This window comes from Camelus bactrianus, chromosome 14, assembly GCF_048773025.1.
Source record: "Camelus bactrianus isolate YW-2024 breed Bactrian camel chromosome 14, ASM4877302v1, whole genome shotgun sequence".
Classification (NCBI taxonomy): Eukaryota; Metazoa; Chordata; class Mammalia; order Artiodactyla; family Camelidae; genus Camelus; species Camelus bactrianus.
The window spans coordinates 15,578,789-15,605,988 of NC_133552.1; the positions used below are offsets into that span (position 1 = coordinate 15,578,789).

At 32.0% G+C, this 27,200-nt stretch overlaps 1 protein-coding gene across 2 annotated transcripts in view; it reads right to left on the minus strand.

Annotated features, from left to right (window-relative positions):
* The window catches only part of FNDC3A (fibronectin type III domain containing 3A), a 138,561-nt gene that overhangs the window by 95,607 nt on the left and 15,754 nt on the right, over nucleotides 1-27,200 (minus strand). For both annotated transcript variants that reach the window (XM_074378142.1, XM_010951413.3), the window contains exon 2: nucleotides 24,683-24,821. In XM_074378142.1, the coding sequence (XP_074234243.1) occupies nucleotides 24,683-24,781 (99 nt within the window). In that variant the 5' untranslated portion in view covers nucleotides 24,782-24,821. The remainder of the gene's footprint in view (nucleotides 1-24,682; nucleotides 24,822-27,200) is intronic.

A 27,200-nucleotide genomic window follows, 5' to 3' on the forward strand; every position in this document is an offset into this window, starting at 1 on the left:
TATTTTACCATTTAAACTGTTCTGTAAACTCCCAGTGCTTTGGACTTAAAACTTAATTTATATCAGGTAACAACTTAAAGTGAGGCAAATTCAAATGAACATTTATAATAAAAAATACATGACCTAGGTACCACCTTGGAATCTGAACTACTAAACGTAAGTCCCAAAATTCATTATTTATGCTTTGTTATATAAAAATTGACTATTCAAATGTCAGGGCATAATGATTTATTAATAATATCTGCACATATTTTAAAGGAAACACAATAATGCATGAAGAATATTTTAAAAACAAACACACAGGTATAACTTGTACCTTATTACCTAATATTCAACAGATACTAATCACTGCTAAATATAACTTTGAAAATATTCTTTTGCATTTAAAAATAATATAAAATTCCCTGGCCAAATACTTCAATTTTACTTAATTGTTGTCATGTAAAATGAGAACAAGAAAAAGCAATTTTTCACATGACCCACAGCATCAAAAAAGTGTATTAGGTGAGAAGATGTGCACTAGATGAAAGGGAACACCTCTTAGAATCACTCTGGAAATTTTCAAAACACTATGTAGATATTTAGGTCTGTCTCCAGAGGATGAAGAGTCTGGTATTTTTCTCCTAACCTGAATTTCAGGGAAATAATCAGTAATTATTGTCTAATGTAATTACTCATAAGTTGCTAAGATGGACATAAGAAAAATCATGTTCTTATAATACTGTTCCAGAAAGTATCACTACTTTAAATTCTGGTTCAGAACATCTGCTTGTCTCTTTACTTTCTGTATTTTCCTGTACTGACCACCTATAGCTTTCCAGCTATTCATTTACTCTATTCCTTTCAATCTAGTACTTCACAGTCAACAGTTTCATCTTCATTTCCTGGTCTTTGATTTATTTACTATTCTCTAGCAAGACATTTGATTCACACTTGACTTCTGCTGACATTTTCCTTTACTTCCTTCTTCAGGAAATATTACTCATCCTTCAAGATGCTGACATTCTAAAGCAGAGTTAGATTACTCCTACATTAGAGCCAACAACACTTTGTACATCCTTCTATTATAACACTTAGCACAAGACTGTTTGCATGTTTTCAACTCCACTCAAGATGAACCCTTCTTGACTTCAGTCTTTTTAAAAAAAAAAAGTATTAGTGAGAGAGACTGAAGTTTGAAAAATGTTTGCTGAAGTAACTACTGTCCAATCTCTAAATGGCTCCTAAAATCTTTTCCTCTGGCTTTGAGACCAGCGCTAGCTGACAGGACTTTCTGTGATGATGGAAATGTTCTACATGGTGTTGCCTTATAATGGTCTCTAGCTACATTTGGCTACTGAGCATTTGGAATGTGACTAGTGAGAATGAGGAACTAAATCTGTCATCTTATTTAATTTTTACTTAGTTTAAATAGGCACATGTAGTTAATGGCTACTATATTAGGCAGTACAGCTCTAGATTCCCCAAGCTCCAAAATTAATTTCCAACTGATTTCTGGATTTATTCACCTTGATAAACTGCAGGCACCCCAATTTTATTATGTCTAAAATTTTTTTACTCATTATCTGATTTTCCTCAGAAATTAAGCTGGGAAATTCATTTCACCCGAATACACTATCAATTCACATACAAGTCTGAATTATTTATACATTGAAGTGTTATCAAACTGACTTCACTGTAAGAACTCTGAATCATGCTTTGTCTGCACTTCACTAGATCTTGTCAACGTGTAAATGGGCTGGCTGATGTAACATATTTCAGCTGAAATCTAAGTAGAAATTAATGACTGTAAATAAAAGGACAATGATTAAACTAATGAATCTGAGTTTAATTTTTAGTCCTATGAAGGAAAATAATCTTCAAACTTAGATAAGAATATATGCTTGATACCAGCATATAGAAAAACAACTGAGATCTGTCAACCATCTACTAATTTATTTATTTGACAATTAGTGAGCAAACACTGTAGGTTAGGCACTTTTTGCAGAGTTGGGGGCACAAGAATGAGTCAGTAAGGGAGACAGTTACAGCCAATTACAATGCTAAGATAAAAATACAACATATAATATGTGATAATTAGAAAATACTTAAAAAAATTTTTTTTCTGTTAGGGTCATTAGGCTTCCTAATTGTTTTTTAGAAATAAAAGTACTGTGACAGAAAAAATATGAATTTTGAATCAGGCAATTCTATGTTTAAATTCTCCTCTATTACTTAAATGTGTGATTTTTAGGCGAATTAAATAAACTGTGAACTTTAGTGTCTTCTTTCCTAAAATGTAGTGTTTTTGAAGGATTATGGAAAACACGGTATATAAATTTCCAGCACAATGCCTGACATACAGCAGACCCTCAAAAATAATTAGTATTTTCTTTAAATCTAATACGAAGAAAATCCTAATTAATTACCTAGACTACGTGGATTATTTCACTTACTGACAATGGTAGAAAAAGGACATAACATCCCCTACACAAAAATACACAATGTGTGCACATATGTGTATATTCAGATTGTGTGTACACACACACGCCATACTTTTGTGTACATATGCAACTAAGGATTTGTGTCTTCACCTACTTTTGAATGGCTTATAAAATGATCTGTTCATTCTCTTACTAATCCTACTAACAAGGGTCATCTTGTACATGTGCACTTTGTATCCCATTGAAGATATATGTGAGGATTGGCAACAATTAAATCTTTAGTTTCTAAAGCCAGTTCTCCTAAAAGGTCATATTTAAAATTTTTATCATTTTTAAATAAAATGAAATTATTTTGAAAGAAAATTATATGGACTTTCCTAATAACTAAAATATCACAGTCACTTCAGATTTCCAGATGTTCATTTGGGTTTGCATGCCCATATATTTTTAATCACTCTACTGTTCTTTAAGAACTGGCATTCAGAGAAAGTTCAGGGTATCAAGGGGATGATTACAACACCACTTTAAAAGTTGTATTGTGTGTTTTACTCTATTATTAACAAAACATTTGCATACTTATCATCTGTTCTGTTCATTTTAGGTTTGAGTTTAAAATATGAATTCACTTTTCATATAGATTATATGTGAATGATATCATATACCATCTTAATATGAACACTCCCAGTACAAACTTGCCTATATCTGAAAATGAACTAATTTATCTTTTTAATAAGTTACTGCTTTATGTTTAAAAAACAAAAGAAGTTTATCTTATATGCTGACAGTTTCCTCACAGAAGTTTTCTTACATAAACTGTATTAGTATTTTGAAATCAATTCATTATGCTCATTAAAATCAAACACAAGTTTTTATACTGAGATTTAGAATTAAAATGAGGATTACTGAAATAAAACAATGTCTCACTATATGATAGCATCAAGTAAAATAAGATGCTTAAATAATTAGTTTCAAAAGTTTTATGACAAAGTTATATAGATATCAAATGTTATCAGGTTATTCTGAACTTTGCAATAAATTATTCAAACAAAAAGCATTCGTGTATATGTATGAAATAACATTTGAAATATATTAACAAATTAACTAAAATGTATTCTGAGAACACTCTTTAAAGATGAATGCTAATTAGTGCCTGAAGAGTTACTTTCTTTCTGGTGTATTACAACAGTTTGTCATAGCTTTCCTTTTTCCTAAAACAGTTTCTAAAAGTCTCCACATTTATAATTTCACAAACAGTGCACCTGGACTGATTATTCTTAAATAATCTCTGAAATTCTATATTCAAATTATAAAGATTTTAAATAGACTAGTAAAACACAAAAGTTATGAAAACTCCATAAATTTTAACTTTATGGTAAAATGTCAAAATATAATTATCTTAGCAATAAATGTAAGCAACAGACTAAAATAACTTCATTTATATATAATTTACCTATTTAAAATATCGGTGTCCTAGTAGTTTTAACTCCAAAGTTTGTAACTTTTTTTCCATTTAAATTGTAGTATAACTACAAATTTAATAAAATTATTCTAGGGCAAATACAATCAGTAATTTCAAGTTTACTGTGAAACTGGCAAATTTGTAGCTTTTATTCCCTATCAGAACCTGTATTTTATTTAAAGTATCATGATTTTACTCTCTTAACATGTAAGTACATAAGTTTTAGATATCAATTATAAAATCTGATTAAAGTGCTAAATCATAAACATGCTTATCAGTAAAGCCACTTCCAAAACCTGAGCCCTTTATTCTTACTTGCATCCTCTTTAATTTCTTCATTCAACTACTGCTACTATAGCTACCAAGGACTGCCGTAAGATTCAACAGTTTCTCCTCCAAGTATTCTAATGTATTGCATTCACTAAATACTGAGGTAATCTTTATTGGCAAGTTGGACCTCAGATTGCCTTTAGCTTAGTTAAGTCAACTTTTATAACCCCGTTCTACGTAGAATCTTGGTATTTTTGCGTGAAAATACACGTGGAGGCGGGATGTTAAAGGTACTACCAATTATCAGTATACTCATCAATACCTACCTCAAGCCTTGTTTCCAATCAAATTAGTCAATGTATAGTAAGCTTACTATTGTACAGGAATTTATCAGGTTGCCATCACAACTAATCAACTAAGAGCTGCAGTAGCATCTGCTTTTGGATCATAGGCTGTCAGTCATCAAGTTGGGATTTAAGAACATGCTTCTTCCAAAGTCATAGTTTTAGTTGTTTTATTTATTTTGCTCTCTGACCCTGGAGTATGTCAGTATATTTACAGTTTATAAACACTATATGCAGATAAATATGTAAGGAAGTAGACAGTGTCCCTATGCAAACAATTTAACATCATATATTTAGAGATGTTTTAATTCTGAAATCCATTCTATAAATTTAACTAATTTCTCAAAGAAAGATTGGTAAGTCTTGGAACAATAATTTATTTCTGGATTATCAGCAATCACATTCATGTTACATAAACATATATTTTAAAATGCAGAGGGCTTTTAAGATATATAATCCATATACCACAAAATTTACCCTTAAAAGAGTATAATTCAGTAGTTTCTAGTATATACACAGATTTGTACAACCATCACCAAAGTAAATTTTAGAATATTTTCATCATCTCAAAAGAAATTTTTGTAGACTTCTTTAACTGGCTTCTTTCACTCAGCACTAAATTTTTTAGGTTCATCCAAGTTGTAGCACATACTGAAGTACTTTTTGAAGTATTCCAGTTTATGGCAGAGTAACATTTCACTGTATGGATAGATCGATCACATTCTGTTTATCTATTCACTTGCTGATGGACATTTGGATTGTTACCACCTTCTAGCTATTATGAATAAAGCTGTATAAAGTTTTTATATTTCATTTCTCTTGAATAAATACCTAGGAGTAGAACTGCTGGGTCATATGATAACTGTATGTTTAACTGTTTGAGGAGCTACTAGACTGTCTTCAAAGTGGATTCCTCAGGTTACATTCCTACCAGTAGCCTATGAAGGTTCCAATTTTTCCGTATCTTTATTAACACTTGTTATTGTCTGACTTTTTGATTCTAGCCATTCTGGTGGGTGTGAAGTTGTATCTAATTGTGGTTTTCATTTGCATTTCCCTAAAGATTAATGATGTTGAACAACTTTTCATGTACTTACTGGATATGCACATAACTTCTTTAAAGAAGTGACTTTAAAATCTTGGCTCACCTTTTAATTGGGTTGCCTTATTTATTGTTGAGTTGTAAGAGTTCTGTATATACTCTGAATACAAGCCACTTATCAGATACATGATTTGCAAATATTTTCTCTTATTTTGTGGGCTGTCTTTTCAATTTCTTGTTAGTGTCCCTTGAAACAAAATTTTTCAATTCTGGTGAAGTATTCTGTATTTCATTTTTTCTCTTACTTTTGCTACTGGTAACATATTGAGAAAACTACTGTCTAATTCACGGTCATGAAGTTTTACCCCTTTGTCTTATTCTAAGAGTTTTATAGTTCAACTCTTATTTTAAGTCTTTGATTCATTTTGAGTTAATTTTTATATACTGTATGTGGTAGGAGTCCAAATTCATGCTTTTGCACGTGGATATCCAATAGTCTCAGCACCATTTGTTGAAAAGACTATTCTTTTCCCGTTGAATCACCTAGGCATCCTTCTCAAAAGTCAACTAACCATAAATGTAAGGGTTTGTTTTAGGTCTGTCAATTTCAGTACACTGACATATATCTCTATGTTAGACAGTACTATGCTGCTTTGTTCACTGTAGCTTTACAGCAATTTTTGAAATTAGAAAGTACTGAGTCCTCCAACTTCATTCTTCTTTTTCAAGACTGTTTTGGCTATCCTGGGTTCTCTCCATTTCCATATGAATTTTAGGATCTACTTGACAACTTTTACAGATAAAGCAGCTGGGATTTTGGTAGGTAATGCATCAAATCTGTACAATTTAGAGAGCACAGTCATCTTAACAATATTAAGTCTTCTGATCTACTATCAGATGATGTCTTTCTTTACTGAAGCCTTCCTTTCAGTGCCATTTTACAATTCTCAGCATACAAGTCTTGCACTTTTGTTAAGTTTATTCCTAAGTGTTTTATTCTTTTTGGTACTATTGTAAATGGAAATGTTTTCTTAATTTAATTTTCAGGTTGTTCACTGCTAGTACAGAAATACAATTGATTTTTCTATACTGAATATCTTGCTGTTCTAACAGTTTAGTGGATTCTTTAGGAACTTCTTTTTACAAAATCATGTCACCTACAAATAGAGATAGTTTTATTCCTTTTCCAATCTGGATGCCTTTTGAGTCCTTTATTTGCTTATTTGCTTGGGTTAGAACTTCCAGCATAATGTTGAACAGAAATAGTGAGAGCAGGACATCCACATCTTATTCTTGATCTTAGGGGAAAAGTATTCAGTCTTTCACCATTAAGTACAATCTGTTTGTTTTTTTTTTCTTTTTAAATAGATGTCCTGTATGAGGTTGAGGTAATTTCTTTCTGTTCCTAGTTTACTGAGTGTTTTATTTTTTTTTATCTATCATGAAAGGGTGTTGAGTTTTGTCCAATTCTTTTTCTGAGTATACTAAGATGACCATGTGGTTTTTGCCCTTTTTCTATTACATAGCATATTACACTGATCGCTTTATGTATGTTGAACCCATTTTGCATTCCTGGGATAAATCCCACTTAGTTTTGGTGTATGATCCATTTTACATGTTGCTGGATTTGGTTTCCTAATATTTTGTGGAAGATTTTGTCCCTATATTCATAAGGGATATTGGTCTGTAGTTTCCTTGTGATGTCTTTGTCGATTTGGCTCTGGTGTAAACTCTCCTTTAAATATTCAGTGGAATTCATTAGTGAAGCCATCTGGGTGTAGCCTTTCCTTTGTAGAGTTTTTTTGGTTACAAATTCAATTGCTTTACTTGGTATATCTCTATGCAGATTTTGTATTTTTTTCAAAGTCAGTTTTTGTAGTTTTGTGTTTTTCTAGGTACTTATTCAGTTCATCTAGGTTATCTACTTGTTAGTGTATAACTGTTCATGGTAGTCCCTAATAATCCTTTTTATTTCTATAAAATCTGCAGTAGTATTTCCACTTTCATTCTTGATTTTAATAAACTGAGTCTTTTTTTCTTCTTGATCAGTCTGTCTAAAGGGATAGCAATTTTGTCATTTTCTCAAAGAATTAACTTTTGGTCTTGCTGATTTTTCTCTATTCTATTCAGTTATTCCCACTCTAATCTTTACTATTTCCTTCCTTTTGCTTGCTTTGGGTCTAGATTCCTCTTCTTTCTCTAGTTTCTTAAGATAGAAGATTAGGTTATTGATTTGAAATCTTTCTTTAACAGGCTTTCAAAATTATACATTTTCACTAAAGCACTACTTTAGTTGTATCCCATAAATTTTGGTATGGTGTGTTTCTGTTTTCACTCATCCCAAAGCATTTTCTAATCACTTGTGATTTATTCTTTGGCCCCCTGGTTATTTAGGAATGTACTATTAAATTTCCACATATTTGTGAATTTCCTAGATTTCCTTCTTTTATTGGTTTCCAATTTTATTCCTGTGTGGTTGGAGAATATACTTTGCATTATTTCTTTTAAAGTTACTGAAATTTGTTTTATGGCACAAACTATAATCTATTGTGGACAAAGATCCATGTGTACTTAATATTATATGCTGTTGGGTGAAGTGTTCTTTAATGCTTTACAGTTTTGTTCATGTCTTCTATTTCCTTGTTCATCTTCTGCCTAGTTGTTCTATTTATCATTGAAAGTGGGGCACTGCCAACTTCACCTATTATTGTTCAGTTCTCTATTTCCTCAATTCTGTCAATTTTTACTTCAGGTATCTTGGGCTCTGTTGTTAGACTGACCTTTTTATCACTGTAAAAGGTCCTTTAAGTCTCTAGAGACATTTTTTGTTACTAGCTATGAGTATATTAATAGTCACTTCACCTTTCTTTGGTTACAGTTTGCATGATTCGTTTTTTTCCATTTTTTTCCCATTTCAACCTATTTGTATCTTTGATTTAAAGAGTGTTCCTTGGATAACCAGCACATAGTTCATGGGTTTTTACCCATTCTGTCAATCGCTGTCTTTTCACTGTCATGTATAATTCATTTACATTTAGTGGAATGGGTATAATTTATATCTGCTACTTTGCTGTTTGTGTTCTTTATGTAATTATGTCTTTTTTATTCAGTTCTTCCATTACTGCCCTTTTTGTGTGTTAAAACATTTTCAACTACTCCGTTTAAATCCTAGTTTCTTTTATTACATTTTTTTAGTTATTTTCTTAGTAGATGCCCTAAGAGTTACAACTTCTTGATTTATAACAATCTAGATTAGATTAATTCCAATTTAATATCAATTGTATATAAAAACTTTGTTCCTCTATTAATTCAGTTCCTTGTCCCTTCCTTTGTGCTATTATGTAATACTAATTACATCTTTATACTTTATAAGTCAGTAACAGTTTGTAATTATTGCCTTTCGCGATTGTCATTTGACTCAGACAGGAGAGGAAAGGAATTAAAAACAAAACATGTATTTATACTGTCTTTAAAATTTACCTATCTAGTTTCTTTCACTAGTGATTTTTATTTCTTCATATGGGTTCAGTTACTGTCTTGTGAACAGCCCTAATGAATGCAAGGGAAGTGTTGAAAAAGCATTCACTAATCATTTCTATGAGCCAAGTGCTACCATTTCTAAACTGCTTTATTAGCATCAACTGAATCACCATTTATCCAGAATCACGTGTTTTCAAACTGTGAATTTATATTCAACTTCCCTAATCCAAAGTGACTCACAGTCGGGATCCAAAGACCTAGATTCTTGTGTCAGCTGTGCCACTCTCTCTGTACCCTTAGCTAAGCTGGTTAACTGTGAGCTTTCTTTAGTTTTTCCATGTGTAAAAATGTAGATTATTTTTTCTGTACTGTCAGTTTGGAAATCCCATCATACTCGTTCAATTATTTTTCCTAAAAAAATTATAAGGACTTCCCCTTTATTTCCATTTTCACAGTTGGTATTCTCTAAATACTCATTATTTATGCCTGATGGGGTGGACAGATAAGCCAATCAACCCTTTTTTTGTTGTCTCTCTACTTCATCTCACTTAAATTTAATAAAATAAATTTCCTCAAGGGTTATTTTTATCATCTCATTGATCTACTTTGGAACTTATTGATTACCTACTGCTAATTATCTTAAATCTAAAACTTGAAATATAGCATTCAAAACTCTTTATCACCTACCCTATCTGTAATGTGTAAGCCTATGTCTTCCATTTCAAACATACAGAAAAGTAGGGAGAATTATACCCAGTACTTCCCCAAATCAACCAGATTTATAATGTTACATCAGATGCTCTTTTGAGAAAGAAATATGTTTATAGCTCATTTCTCCCCCTGAACTTGGAGTATATCAAACCATGTTTTAGACATCCAATAGCAGTATATACTATTGATGTGTGAGGCTTATCTTTTTCAGTTTCTGTCATGTGGCATGTATTATATGTCCCTTTCTAATTTGCTGTTTTATTCAATATCATACTTTTAAGATTTATCCTTAGTATAGACTCATACAATGGAACACTGGTATACAGTATTTTAGCATTCTGTTGTATGAATCCCTCAAATTCCATTCCTTTCTCTACTGCTGGATATTAACACTGTTTCCAGTTCTTCCATTATTATAAAAAAGGCAATGAACTGTCATGCATATGTACCCTTGTACACATGTATAAGACTTTCTATAGGATAAATACCTGATGTAAATTATGTTAGATTTTTAAGTATGCACTTTTTCAGCTTTATTAAATATTGCCAGATCATTCCCCAAAATGGTTGTGCCAGCAGTGTATAAGGGATTCCACTACTCCACAGCCTTACTATATTTCAGATTTCTTAACACTTATATCTTCAAAGAGGTTTTAATTTGCATTTCCCTCCTTCAAAAGATAGTTCCAATCTTCTTTCTTCCCCAAAACCTTTAATTAGTCCTGTTAATCATCCTAAGAAGATAGGGTACTTTGTTGTATATAGGCACTTTGCTGTCAACTTTGCAGCTTAACACGAAATTCTTTCTTTATAAAGCAAGCACTCATTAAAGTGCCAGTTAAGCTTACTAGCTTTTTAGCTTTTAAATGACAGTTTCTATATTATATAGGTATACAGACCATTAAGTGGTCAGTAATATGTTTACAGACACATATGAGACACTGGAATTGATGCTAATTAAATGATAGGTATTTTATAAGATATTCCCCAAGAGGAAGGCGTATTTACTTTTGTTCACACAGGAGCTATGCGGATCTTTCCTCTAAAATTCAAATACTATGTACAACCACCATAATAACAGATAAAATGAAAGAGACAATTCCAAACGTTGATCTTCCCTGTAGAGCAACTGCCAATAATATACTGCTTGTGGAAGTATAAACTGGTAGAGCCTCTTTGAAGACCTTTTTTGCCATCAGTGGGGTAGGAAAGAATAATCTTACCCAGAAGGAGACAGCAGTTATTTGGGGAAAATAATAGTCCTCTACAATAAGGAAGACAGAAGTAGTAGCAAAAGTTTGGTGTTTGAGGGAATACAGGAAAAGTTCAATTGTAAGTAGAGATAAAATTTTAAAAATAATAGCAGTTACTATTTGAACAAATATATTCCCTATGACCCATGCATTTCACTACTAGGAATATACCCAAAAGAAATACATGTACATGTACAAAAGCCATGGACAAGAATGTTCTTGAAGAATTATCTGTGATAATCAAAACCTGTAAACAACCCAAGTTTCCATCAATAATAAGTTGAAGCAATTAAGGTATATTTATAGAATGGAATACAATGCAGCAAATACTATGCTACAGGTGGTAACATTGATGACTCTTAAATACATAATATCAAGCAAAAGAAACCAGAGACGAAATAATTCATATTGTGTAATTCTATTTACATAAAATTCAAAAACAGACAAAACTAATCTTTGGTTTTGGGAGAAAAAGGAGGATCCTGCTTGAGAGAGAGGAGGTACCTCTTCGGAAGGTAAAGCCTCTTAGGGGTGCTAGTAAAGCTCTATGTCTTGCCCTGAGGGTGATCACAGGGGTTATGTTCACCTTTTTTAAAAAATTGGGCTGTAGAGAACTGATTTGTGCACTTTTCTGATGTATGCTGGTTTTAAATAAAGACATTCTTAAAATTTTAAACAGTTCAGATAAAGCAAAATTTCCATCTCTTGCCAACAAATCCCTCTTTCCTGAGAAGAACCACTGTTAACAAATGGGTATGTATCTGTCCAGAGTCTTTTTCCTATGATAAATGTGTATGTATACTTGGAACTGCATTTTCCCCCTCTTCTTTCAACTGTTAGAACTTTTCTAAAATTGAAAAAGTAATAAATTCATGAGATTAAAAAGTATTTAAGAAGTACAAAACGTTGTATAGTAAAATGTAAACTCTTTTTCTGGAGTCAGTCGCTGATTATAATTTCTTGTATAATTTTCTGTCATGTGTTTATATGTGTGTGCATATTTGTCCTATTTTTAAAATGTTCTTTTTTGAAAAATCACCCTAATGCATTTCAGCAATCTAAATTCTGAGCAGTCTAACTGGTGCTAAGAAGATATATAACAGTACTTTGAATATTCAATCACCATAGTTTATTATTGAAAGGGAAATGTTATAGTTGAAAAAGCAGAGTTCAATGTCTATTTCTACATACATCTATATAATTTTTGACAAAAAAAATCTTGCTTAGTATTAAGCTAATGTAAGAACATACAAAAGACAATGGGAAAATCATCTTTGTAAGAAGCCTCCTTTTCATTTAATATTTTTTACTACAGAAGTTTATAATCAGATTCACTTTAAAGAATTTTCAGTATTCTGTGGATAATTTTCAGTTGGATGCATTTCCCTATTTACTTAGTGCTGCTTATAAGTTATTCTTTATTTCCTTCTCACTTTAGCCCAAATTACATTTCTTAAAAGTCAACAATTTCTACAGGATTCTGGGGCACAGAAATTGACTAACCATGGAGTCACTTAACTAGAGAACTAGGAATTACTATAACTGTAGCATATTTAGGAGTTAATTTAAAAGAATATAAATTATTTTTAGACCAGAATAATTCCATGACCATTATGTTTCATTTCTTTAAAATGTTGTTTCCTTTAGAGTTTGGTGATCTTGTCTTTCACAATAGATTTAAGAGTCAGTGTATATGTGTGTGTATACTTACATATGTTTCATTAAAATCTATAAAATATTTAACATTTTAGTTTATAATTTAGTCATAACAGCTTGAATTACAATAGAAACATTTTGCTATTGACTTTTCAGATGAAATAATTTGTCAATAAATTACAAAATAATTTGTCAATTTTATTTTCTTGGAAATGGGACAAGAAACATGCTTTAAAAATGAACAAATGAAATAATATTGGTCTCAGTCATTCCATAAGAATACTCACTACTTTACTGTTCTGTGCCAAACATAAAAATAAACTCTAGTTTTTTACATTCTCTGGAACTTTTTGTTTATTTTCTTACTGATATTTTAGGAAGCTTTTTTGTTTAAATAGACCATCTTAAAACTTACACCCAATTTATAAGTCTCATTTTATTATCTCTTAGAACAAGAACCAGCACAATATTTTGCACACAGATAGTACCTGAATATGTGAAGTTGATTTTTTTTCAGAACAGCATACCTGAATCTTTATCATAAAATTAACTTTTAAAAAGGTGTTCTTATAAACAATGTGATAATAAAAGCAGGTTTCCAGATATGTATCTAGTGTGTAAGGCTTTCTGTATCTCTAAGGAAAAATTAATAATTACTGCTGGAATTTTAAAAAAATATTTAATTTTCTCATGAAACACCACAGAAAAGTGGCATAGTGTAGACATGTAGGAGAAACAAACTCTAGTGGGAAAGAGAAGACTGGCTTAACGTTTAAATTCCAGTCTTTCCAAAAATGTCTAAGAATGAGGAATCTAGCAAATAGCTGTATTATTTGCCAGGCAAAGATACAGAGCAGTTAAAAGAATAATTTAGGCTCTAAGTAACAGAATAATTCAAATCGTGAAATTTTTATCATTGAGGACCTAGATTAGAATTTTAGGGCACAAAATTATTGCCACAAAGCTGTGAGCTATTATTTTAGTCTCAGTAATCTCACCTCTAAAATTTACTAAATGTTCATGGAGTTTGGTATTTTAGCTATCAGAATTTTTAATTCAAATATTTATAAATTTATAACTTTTCAAACTTAAAAATATAATCACTCTTTAAAGTTGCTTATATCTGATTTTTGTTTATTAGCAAAGAATTTTCCTTATTTCCATTTAAACCAAACACAGTTTCCAAGGAGATAAATTTTTATCCAAAGCAGCAGTACATTAAAGCTAATCTCAGAAACTAACATTTTAGAGTTTGTGTTAGGTGGCACAGAAAGAGAGCGGCACCTTTACTTCCACTTGCTCTACTTTTTGGTTTGCCCCTAGTGTCCACGAATATTTCTGAAACAATTCTCAATCAAGAGTGTAACCAAAGAGCCTGATGCAAGAGAGCTTATCACAGATCAACACAAAAGATGAAAGCCCCTAAGTAAAAACAGTGACCTGTGGCTTATTTATTCTGAATCTCTGAAGCGAAAATCTGAGTCAGATGAAAAGAATATCTAATTTTACAATTATTTGTTCAGCAGGCTTTGAACTGAGTTTTATTCTATACATATAGTCATGTATTTATATAATGTGGAAATTGATTATTTTGTATATGTTGGTAAAAAAACACTTTGGTTTCCAAAGTAAGTTTAGATGTCAACTAAAAAAATCCAACACTAGAAAAATGTTATAGTCTATGCAGACAAAAACCTGTTCTCTGATCATTCTCCATGTTTTATTTCATTAAAACCCTATTTTTGGATGATGCCACCAGGAATGGCAGAGTATGAATCTTCAAAAATCCACTCCTCCATAAAAGAAATGAGAATAAAGGCAAAAATTGCCAAAAGCATTTCTTTTAGAACTCCAGAAATAAACTACAGGTTTGCAACAATTCATTCAAGGAAAACAGCTGAATCCTGGTATGGACAGTAAGCTCTGTGCCATTTTAATTTGCCCTATTTCCTTCTCTCTCTCCCCAGCTTCATGAGTAGCCTTGAAACCAACAGCCTCAAAATCATAGCAGCAACAAAAACCAGCAGACCTACAGCCCCTTGGAGGGGCCAAAATAGGTTTGGAGCTCCACACAAGTCCCATCTCCAGAGAATTACCGTTATGTGACTTATTTGGCAGTTCCCTGGAAACACCCACTTCCAGGGCTTGCATTTGACAGGTCTAAGAACTCTCCCAAGGCAAACAGATTTCACTCCAGGGAGTATGTCTCAATCAGTGGCAGGTGGCTAAAATCACAGTTGCCTAAGGTGATAACAACTGGGGAAAACAAGAAGTTGACCAAAAACCTTGAAAGGAAAAGCTAGAGAATAAAATGTCTATAGGGAGCTTTAAAAAGCTCCGAGAAGCCCAAGTCAAGGTACAGTATAAACCTAATTTTATTTTGACATCATAAACCTACTCACTAGGGTGCTCTATCAGAAATTACTAACATTTTTCCTCCACATCAAAATTCCATCAGTACAAACTATCTCATGAATTTCTGTCTTCACTACCTCTAATACACTGATGACTTCTGTATCTCAGATCTTTCTCACGACCTCTCATCTGTTAATTTGCTTATATTTACAGTAATTAAGACCATGACATATGATTAGTGGCTTTATAAACTTGGTTTTGAATCCTAGTTTTGCCTTTCAGAAGCTATGTTAATAACTTAGTAACAAGTAATTTAACACCTTTCTAATTCTTAGTTTCTATAAAATGGGAACACAGCTGACCCTTGAACAATACAGGGGTTAGGGGAGTCAACCTTCTCCACAGTCAAAAATGTACACATAACTCATAGTAACCCTTTGTATCCATGATTCCTCTGAGCCCTTGGATTCAACCAACTGTGGATCATGTAGTACTGTAGTATTTACTATTGAAAAAATTCACGTGTAAGCAACCCATGCAGTGCATGTTGTTCAGCAAACCCATATTGTTCAAGGGTCAACTGTATTAAAGCACTTCTTAGGACTGTTAGGAAGATTAAACAAAATAATGCATGTAAAGGGCTTGACTTAGTATCTGACACATAGCAAGGGCTCAAATGGTAGCTGCTATTATTTTTATTATTTCTACTTATACATCCTCAAAACACCTTAAATTCAACTGATTCTCTCATACTCAAACACCAAACTTGCTGCTATTTCTCTTCTCCTTTTTGGGAAAAAACTGTATTATTTTCCCAAATATTTGCCGCCTCTCCCTAGGGTAAGATTATCCTTCCCCACCCAATTAATGACAGATTTGGCCATGTGAAACATTGGTCAGTGAAACATGGATGGAAGTCAGCATGTAGTTCACCATGATCTCTGCCATGATACCAGCAACACTCTACATAGAGGTTTGGTCTCAAGTGAAAATTACGTGGAGCATAACTACCGATGACCTTTGAAGGACGTTGTATAAGCAATAAACCTTTCAGTAAACTATTCAGATTTATAGGCTGTTTGTTACCAAGAAATAACCTTGCCAATCCTGACTGCTCAGATTTATCTTAGTGAATAACACTGCCAATCACCTAAGTATTCAAAAAGCCTGGGAAAATTTTTATCCTCTGTCTGATTCTATGACCAGTTGTTCCACTAATTCTGGTCAATTTTACCTCCCTAATATTTCTCAAATTGTGCATCATTAATATGACCTTAATTCAAGTTTTCTTTTTTTTTTATCTTTAACTACAATATTTTCTTTCTCCAGCTTTGCTTTCTTTAAACATTTTAATCTGCATTATTAAGATTGATTAATGTATTTATTTTCTTTTAAATGCTCCAAATGCCTGATCACAATCATAAAAAGTACTTAAGTAGTTCTTATTAAACTTACAAGTACAATAAAACTCAAATTTTCTTCAACATTTTAATAGTGTTTAAATAACAAATACATACAGATTATCTCAGAAATGGCAACATTTACTTTCAAATTTAACACGGAAGTATTAACAGCATGAGTCTGATTTACTTCATCATTTCTATACTTAAGTCAAAGAAAACCCTAGGCCCAGAAGGCTTCATTTAGTAAGTTATATCAAATATTCAAAAAAGAAATAATTTTAAGCTTACACAAATCACCCAGGGAATAAGGAAAAAGGGTATACTACCTAATTCATTTTATGAGACTAGAATATCTTTGATACCAAAAACGGATTAAGGAAAAAATCAAATTATAGGTCAATCTCACTCATGCACATAGACTAACTAAACATAAAATCCTAGAGAAAATATTAGCATACCCTAATCCAGCATTATATAAAAAAGACAACATATCACAATGAAGTTAGGTTTATCCCAGGACTATAATATCAGTTAAACATTAGAGAATTGATGCAAATTATCGCATCAAAATTTAAACGAGAAATATATGATCATCTCAAGAGATGCAGAAAAAGAAACTAAAAATATTCAACACCCACTTAAGGAAAAAAAATTCCTAAGACACAAGAAATAGAATGGAACTTCTTTAATCTTATAAAGGATATCTATAAAAATTTATAATAAACATCATGCTTAATGACAAAAATGCTAAAAATATTCTCTTTCAGAACTGAATGAGGATGCCTACCACTATTACCACCTCTAGTCAGCATTACACTGAATATCTCAGTGTAGCAATGAAAAAAAAAAGTAGTATATGATTATAAAGAAAAAAATCCAATCATTATTTGCAGATGATTTTATACATAGAAAACTCAAAAGAATCTACAAATTGTTATAAGTAAAAATATAAGAGAATATTATCCTCCAAAGTTGCTAGCTATTAAAGCAATATACAAGAATAAACTATTTCTATTTACCAACAACAGAACATGAAATTTCATACACACACACACACACCCCAATTTATAATAGCATAGATAATACCAACTTCAACTTCAAGGATTGAAAGATTCAATAAAGATGTCAATTCTTTCCTAAGTTGATCTACAGATTCAAAGTAATCCAAATCCAAATCTCAGGAGGTTCAATAAGCTAATTCTAAAATTTATACGTAAATGCAAGGGCCAAGAATATCAAGACTCTCAAAGCATAACAAAGTGGGATGTTTGCCCTACCAGATATCAATATTTCATTTAAAGTCTTGATGTATTCTTGGAATAGGGATAATCAAACAGACCAATGGAATAGAATTTACAATCCAGAACAATTCCACAAATATATGATCATTTAATTTGTGACACAAATATCACCATAGAGCAATAGGAAATGGCAGTCATTTCAATAAATGGTGTTGAGGTAACTGGATATACATATGGAAAAATAATCAAAGTGAACCCATGCTTTACACAATTCACAAAAATCAATTCCAGTGGATTTTAAAATTAAATGTTCAAAGCAAAACTATACTTTTTAGAAGATAATGTAGAAAATATCTTCATTGCCTCAGTGCAGGAAAGAATCTTTAAAAACCACACACTAACTCTAGATGGAAAGAACTGATAAATCTGACCACATTAAAATTAAGAAATGTTCATCAAGAGAAAACACTGAAGTGTGGTTATAAGGATAAGAGTCACCACATTGGTGACTAACAAAAGGCTTATATTCCAAATACATACCAAGAGTTTTGACAAGTCTAAAAGAAAAAACAGCATCAAACTAGAAACCAACCAGATGTCCATCAAGAATAAAAGAGATAAATGGAAATACTGTGGTATATTCATACATGGAATCCTATACAGCAATGAAAAGAACAAATTTCAGCAACATACAACAGTAAGTATGAATCTTAAAAGCAATGTTGGACAAAACCAGCAAGACACAAAAGTATATTCACAGGAAAGGTTAATTCATGTAAAGATCAAGAATAGGCAAATCTAAACTATTACTGTGTACAGAAATAAAACTTTTTTAAAAAAGCTAGTAACTCTCATAAAAGTAAGGATAGTGATAAGCTCCAACTAGAGAGGGTATTGTGATGCAGAAGGAACAAACGGGATTTCTAGGGTGTTGGCAGTATTCTATCTCAGTCTGGCTGGCAGTTATAAGATTTATGCTTTATAATCATATGCTATATTACATATTTATTTTATGTACTTTTCTATATATGTATGTTACAGCTTACAATTTAAAACAGATTTCATAAATACTAAGCTGAGGGTATGTTCGGTGTTTCCTTAGATTCTGTTTTTGTCTATTTCGCATCTGTTCATCACAGGGCCAATTATATTAACTATATTTTCTGTGTTCTTGCTCTGCCATTTGCAGCTGAGCTGGCCCTAGCCTCCCAGTGCCAACCAATTCTTAGAGATAGCAGAGCTCAGCCAGGAGCACACCTCTCTTATGCAAACCAACCAATTACAAATCTACAGCTCCAACTAACCGCCTTACCGAACTCTTACACACCAAGACAACTACCTCCTCTGTCCTAAATCATCCCAGGACCAAGTAACAGGCAACTAAAGACTGTCTGTGGAGCCCAAAGTCTGCCAGAATTTTTTAAAAAATTGATAATATAACTGGCATAATATTGTATTAGTTTTAAATATACAATATAATTATTTGATACATGAATATATTACAAAATAACTACCACAGTAAGTTTAGTTAATATCTACCACCACACAGTTACACATTTTTTCTTCTGATGAGAAAAAACTTTTAAGATCTACTCTCAGGGGAGGGTATAGCTCAAGTGGTAGAGCACATGCTTAGCATGCACAAGGTCCTGGGTTCAATCCCCAGTACCTCCATTAAAAGAAATAATAAATAATTACCTCCCTCATAAAATAAATAAATAAATAAACCTAATAACCCTGCCAAAAAATCCAAAAAAAAATTAATTAAAATCTATTCTCTTAGCAACTTTCAAACACACAATACACTGTTGTCAATTATGGTCACCATATTGTACATTACATTCCCAGGACTTATAACTGAAAGTCTGCACCTTTTGGCCATCTTCACCCATTTTGCCCACTCCCCTCCACCCCCCTCTCTCGCAACCAGCAACCTGTTCTCTGTATCTATGAGTTCATTTTTTAAAAAATAATCCATATGTAAGTGACACCATATAGTATGTGTCTTTCTCTGTCTGACTTATTTCACTTAGCATAATGCCCTCAAAAGTACATTCATGTTATGGCAAATGGTAAGACTTTCTTCTTTTTTTTAATGACTGAATAATATTCCTGTGTGTGTGTGTGTGTGTGTGTGTGTGTTTGTATATATATACCCCACAACTCTTTATCCTTTCATCTACTGATGGATACACAGGCTGTTTCCATGTCCTTGCCATTATAAATAATGCTGCAATGGAAACGGGGGTATGGATACCTTTTCAAGATAGTGATTTCATGTCCTTCAGATAAATACCAAGAAGTAGAATTGCTGGATTATATGGTAATTCTATTTTTAATTTTTTGAGGAACCTCCATACTGTTTTCCATAGTGCCTGCACTAATCTACATTCCTATCAACAGTCTGCAAGGTTTCCCTACTCTCCACATCTTTGCCAACACTTGTTATTTCTTTTCTGCCACAACTATTATTAAATAGCCAATCCTGAGCTATTTACTCTACCCCACTGTGCCTTTACTGAGAAAACACCAATTAACGTCTTTGGCCTAGGCTTTCCTCTTGCTTCAGCTTCTGTCTCCCGTCCAAAACTTGATGTTTCCTATGTGGCCCAGCATGGTATGGCATAGCCCCTTCTTTCAGGAAACTTTAAGTAATAAAAATTTGCCTTCAATGGCTTTAGCCTCTTCATGTCATTACTCAGTCACTGCCAAAATTAAAACCCCTCAGGTACAAATGAGATTAAATAATAGTAGCTTCAAAATAATAATTTAAAAATTAATGAAATGGAGAAGATTCTAATAAAGAAGTTAGATAGGTGCTGAGTTTTGAAAGACCTTAACCAAAATTTAAATGCATTCAATACTTTTGGAAGGTAAATGAGTAGAAATTAGAGAAGGTAAAGTTAAATCAGGAAAGTGCTGAACCACACAAGAAACCAAAATATCTGAACTTTTCTTTTGATGGTGGAATAGTGAATATAGCTGGGAGCATTCCACTTGTGCTTGAAGCTCAAATTCCCTGACACATATTTGGGAGTTCTAACAGGGCCGCACAAGCACTTGTAAATGCTTAACCCGCTCTACCAATAAAGAATACAATCTCACATCAAACATGCTTGAGAATACAAAGTGGTACAGCCACTTTGGAAAACAGTTTGGTAGTTTCTTACAAAGTCAAACATAGTCTTACCATATGATCCAGCAATGATGTTCCTAGATATTTATCCAATCGAGTGAAAACTCATGTCTACCGAAAAACCTACACATGAATTTTTAAAGCAACTTATTTATACTGCCAAAATGCTAGAACAGTACTTCAAGCAGGACTTCAATAGGTGAATGAATAAACTGGTACATTCATACAATGAAGTATTACACAATAATAAAAAGAAATGAACTACTGAAATAGCCAAAAAAGAAAATTTCTAGACCATAGTACTAAGTGAAAGAAGTTGGTATGGAAAGGCTACATACTGTATGAATCAAACTATATGATATTCTAAAAAAAAAAAATTATAGGGACAGTAAAAATATCAGTGGTTGCCAAAGATTTGCGGTTGGGGAATGAGGGAGGGATTATAGAGCACTGGGGAGTTTTAGAGCAGTTAAACTATTCTGTGTAATATTCTAATGGTGAAATACAACATTACACATGTGTTAAAACACAAAGGACTATACAATATGAAGAATGAATTCTATAAACTATGGAACTCAAAAATAATGTTATCAATATTGGTTTATTAATTGTAACAAATGTACCAACACCAATACAAGATATTAATAATAAGGAAACTCTGTGGAAGAGATATTATGAGAGAACCTCTCTACTCAATTTTTCTATTAACCTAAAACACTTAAAAAATAGTCTATTACTGATGACTAGATAAAGAAGATGTGGTATACTTACACAATGGAATACTACTCAGCCATAAAAAGAATAAAATAATGCCATTTGCAGCAACATGGATGGACTAGAGATCATCATTCTAAGTGAAGTAAGCCAGAAAGAGAAAGAAAAATACCATATGATGTCACTTGTATGTGGAATCTAAAAAAAAAAAGACACTATGAACTCATCTATAAAACAGAAACAGACTTCCATACATAGTAAACAATCTTACGGGTTACTGGGGAACGAAGGTGGGAAGGGATAAATTTGGGAGTTTGAAATTTACAAATGTTAGCCACTCTATATAAGATAGATTTTAAAGAAGTTTCTTCTGCATAGCACAGGGAACCATGTTCAGTATCTTGTAATAACCTTTAATGAAAAAAAACTATGAAAACGAATACATGTATGTATATGCATGACTAGGACATTGTGCTTACACCAGAAATTGACACATTGTAATTGACTGAACTTCAATAAAAAAATTAATTAAAAAATTAAGTCTATTAATAGAAAAAAAAAAGGAATGAAATTCTTCAAACACAAAAAATGGTTCAGATGCCGCCAGTCAAAATGAATGATAAATGTGTATTATAGCTTCCCTAAAGGTAACATTAACAGTAATGATGTCAGGAGGGAGTCTCTCTAGAATAATTCATAAGCCAAAAGACCCACTATGTATAATAATAATGTGACATAGTAGAAACTATGTTTGCTATAAAAAATAAGAAAATACTGGTGAGGAGATAGATAATCTGGATGGCCAACCATAAGAAAATTAATTTGATATCAAGAGGTGGGACAGAAATCATCTCATAATACATTCCCAAGAAATAGTATAATATTCCCAAGAGAGTAAATATAAGGGACAAACTAGTTAGCCTGAGTTTTTAACATCATGCATGTCCATGAGACTTCCTTCTGTCAGGAACTGACTTTAGCTTGTCTCTTTACTCTGGGTACCAACCAGGTGGTGTCATGTCACCACAGGCAAGCTCTAACTTGGCCATAGTTTGCATACCTGTAAGTTCCCAAGTCAAGAAAAAGAAATGCTTGTTGTCAACTGTTACCTGCTTATTGTTATTTACCACCTCTAATTGTTATCTACTTTCGTTCAGTTCCTTACATTCTACCACAGCTATTGGTCCACTCTCTTACACTTACATTTTAGTATGTATCCTCCATAATTATGTCTTAGTTATAGTAAGCAGTGGATCAAAAAACTCTCTTGATTTAAGTCCTGACTGGCATATCTATAGAGTCTCCTCAGTCTTTTAAACATTTATTGAGTACTTCAATTCAAATTCAGCAAATATTTACTGAGCTCCTTCAGGCTCATTTCTCCCTCATAGCTAAAGCTACTCTAAAAAGCTATTACCTTCATTTTATAGAGAAACAAACATACAAAGAAGTTAAATAATTTTTCTTAAGTCACGCAAATCAAATATAAATCATCCAAATCCTGTGCTCTTTCCACTCATCTGTATCTCTCTCCCTATCGAATTACAAACTACAAGGCACTCTGCTGGTTAGAATTTAAGGCTTTATTCCACCTCCTGAAACTTGTTTTTCAAAACCTACATAAAAACCTGTCCGCTAGACCTACTGACCCCACCTGATCCTTCAAATCTTGCTCTCATGTGCCCCTCTAATCTCAGGTCCTCTCTCTACATCCATCTATACCACCACTGCTACATGTCAGCCATGGTGTCCTCAAGATTTCAAGAAAAATTTGGCCAATAGAATCTCCTTTTTGGGGAGAAGAGAGAAATAAGTCTTGGGAGGGCATCATGGTCTTGCTTCAGCCCTCCCTTGAACAGACTATACACTGTGACAACTATGTCCATGAACTGTAATTAACTGCTTAATAGATTCTTTTGTGTATTACATTATAAACAACTTGAAGCCAATGATCTCCCTGAGACAATAATGATAACTGAAGACACTCCCAAGGCCCCAAAATAAATGAATATCTGCCACATCTATTACTTTTAAGAGAAAAAAAAATCTTAACAGCTTTAAACTTGACCTTAAAAAGCAAATTTAGTGAAATGAAGTTGCTGCTGAAAGCTATCAGAATACATGTGAAAATCAAAACTAGTATATACTTTTAAAGCTATCTTCATTCAAAACAGAAAAATTTAGAACTCAAGCTAATCACTCTTGATTTTTGATTTTTCAATAGCAAAATCAAAGTAACCCCTTATATCTTGTAAGCAAATAATAATTATTCAAATACAAAGTTTGTAAAGTAACAAAACACGATTATTTTTTTCTCAGTTTCCCAAGGAAGCAGTATGAGTAACGGAGCAAAAAAGCTTTGTGTGATCTTGAGCCTTTCTGAAACTCATTTGTTTCATTTACAATAGGGATAGGATTTTGAAAGAATTTAGTAAGATCATAAAGTTCTTAGCACATATTTTTTACATAGTGAGAACTCAAATTGTTTCTTCTCCTTATTATTATTATGTCCTTAGTCTTTGTTTCCTCACTTGCAATATTAAATCCTTACCATATAGGGTAGTTGTGAAAATTAAGCACAATGTTTGGTGCATAATAGGTACTTATGAAAGCCCATCATTCCCATCCCTTTAGGATTACTGGAGGAATGAGGTATCAATGAAATAAAAGAACTATATTTATAAAGCCCTGTGTTATGAGAAAAACACACCAGGAATTGTGTGTTTGCTTTTGGGGAGGGGGGGAAGTCTGGTGAGGAGAGTAGGAAAAAAAAGAAGATAAAGTTTTACTATAATATAATGCAGGCAGTCATTTTAATCACATAGTTAAGTCATGACTTCATAATAATTTGAAGTAAGGATTTATAATAATCGTTAATGCACAAGATTAAACTTAGTTAAAAAAAACACTCAGGGACTAGTATATCGTCTAAAGTAAAACAAAAACAACTTTAGTGGCAATTAAATATACACACAAGAAATTTAATAATTAAAGATACATTTTAGAAGTGACTTCAAAAATAGTCTCATTTCTTCATAGTCTTATGAAACCAAAACAACATTTAGAACTGGAGTTTAAAACACGAGTTAACAGGAACCAACTATTGCGATGCCTCATTCTGTTCTAAATTTTGCATTCTTTTGAAAGAATACACGTGTACTAGACAAAAGAAAATAAGTATTTTGGTTTCCTTACCTGTTGTGTTCCATCTGCACTTACAATAGGGGCAGACAGAAGAGAAATATCACTACTTAAAATCTGAGTTGTATCCAGTAGTGGTGGATGTTCTGCCATTATCAATAAGACATTAATATACCGGATTAACCCTCCAACTCTGAAAAACAAAAATATATAGCCATTTGTGTGTACATTCTTAAAAACACATTAAAATATGATACATTCAAGATCTGTCTCATTCTTTAACCTAAAAAGATACTCTTGTTAAAAGAAATTTTGTAATACTCTGTTGGACAGAGCTTCTTTCTGTCAACAGATCATTTAAGGAAATAAAATTTCTTATTAATCAACTCTCTGTCAACGTAGATAGCAAACCAAAATATTTTAAAGCCAATGTATCAGCAGCTTCTATTTAAATTCCATGTCTATCTGTCTCTCTATCCCTTCCATCTCTATACAACATTTATTTAATTTAACCACCACTACTTAAGCTAACCACTAGGATAGGTACTAAAATGCAGTAATTGAGTGAGGCAGCTCTACCACTGGTTTTTTAATTAGAGCTGAGAAGGTGTTTCTGAAGACCCAAGTCCCCCTCATCACCCTATCGGGAACTACACAAGAAGTATGATTTTTCATTGATTCCTCAGACATAGCAAAACTGTAAAAAATTTGCTCAGGATTAGAATAAGAACCTTCAAGTTTTAAGTATTAAACTCTGACTTAGGTCTTCTGTCATTCTAGTTTATTTTTTTCTAAGTACTTTACAATAAACGAAATCATTTAAGTGATAAAAGCACATACATTTAGAAACCTTTAACTGTAGACATAGTATCATCACTTATATTAAAATTAAAGGATTCGATGTAAACAATATTATCTACCATATATAAAATCAACCAATAAACTGTCAGCAAATTACATGTCAAAATGAGTACAACTGAGCTCAGTCATAAATCTTACCAAATCTACACCGAACGGCAAAATAAGAAACATTTTTGGAAACTGTAATATTCTACAATTCAGTAGTGTCAAAATTTTTAACTTTTATAAGACATTAAATTCATGTTATTTATTTTAAAATCTTGAATCTTTGCAGAAAACTCTCACACAAGTTGATTTAACCTAAAATCAATTTTCTGTTTAAATATATAAATACACTTTAAGATTTTAAAAAAAATTCAAGTATCTATTTCAAGCTTTTATACTTAAGACTATACTATGAAACATTTTATATCATTTAACTATCTCATAAAAATACATGCCACTTAAACATAACATATATAAACATTTATATAATGCATACATATTATATAAATATTTATGTATATTATATACATAATACATAAATATTTTAATATACACATGTAAATGAAGGGACAAATCTAAATTCTGGATTAATTTGTATTGCTGTATTTCTTAAGGTCCAATAAAATCAGAGTAATTTAAATCATGTCAAATAATTTCACTCTGTGGAATACATAAAGAAATTATAAGATGGAAAAGAGTCGATGTATTTTTCCTCTGGCATGTCACATAATTTAGTTTAAGAAGAAATATTTTAGGGAAGCTAACTCAGGATTAACTAGAGAAAGTTTATAAGTAATTCATCTTTTAAAATTAATAAATCAAAAAATAACAACCACAGAGAATTTTTCTTCTGTTATTGTTACTCTATTTATAATATTTTATTTAATATGTTTAGCTAAAACTGCAAACCACCATTGTTATAAAAACTTTAGAATGTAATGCTAAAGATACAACCATAGTTTGGTTTCAAGAGCTGGAATGGAAGCTTTACAAACAGAAATAAAAATTTCTTCTGAATCTCCAGTTAATTCCAAGAACAGTAGTATTATTACACAATGAATCTGAAGCCATGTGCTGTTTTAATATTATCATTCCACTTAAGGTATTACCTCTGATTTTAACCTTTTCAAAGTTGTAATATCAAAAGTTTCACTTATGAATTGCTTTCTTGTATGGACATATAACACTATATGCAAAGCAGCTGGTTTTATTTCAGCTTGCAAATTGGAAGCTTCAGCCATGCACTAAAATGTTGCATTTAAAGCCTAAAAATTCCTTTCATTGCTGCACAGAGAACAGTCAGCTTCTTTCAATTAATTTGTTCAAATTTTGTTAATACTCAGTTCCTATGTTCTCATCTTATCTTGTGACTACAAATACCCACTCGTTTTATTAAGTTATGCATCTATTTTTGCTTGGTTTTTCAATGTAGTTTTTGATACGTGCAAAAAAGGGGAGAAGTGATTTGTTGTGTTTGCTAATTTCCATTGGAATACACACTCCCCCATGGCCCATTTCAAGCCATCATGGTTTAAAAATCGATCTGAAAATGCCTGAATTTTAACAATCAACTTTTGTATACAAGATGGCTCCAGCACATCACTATTTATATCTATATATCAGTATTTGTATCTGTATCAGTATGTAGTAATAATATAAAATTAACATTTGGGGAGCGTGGGTGAAGAATAGCTGGATACCTTTGTACTATTCTTGCAAATCTCTA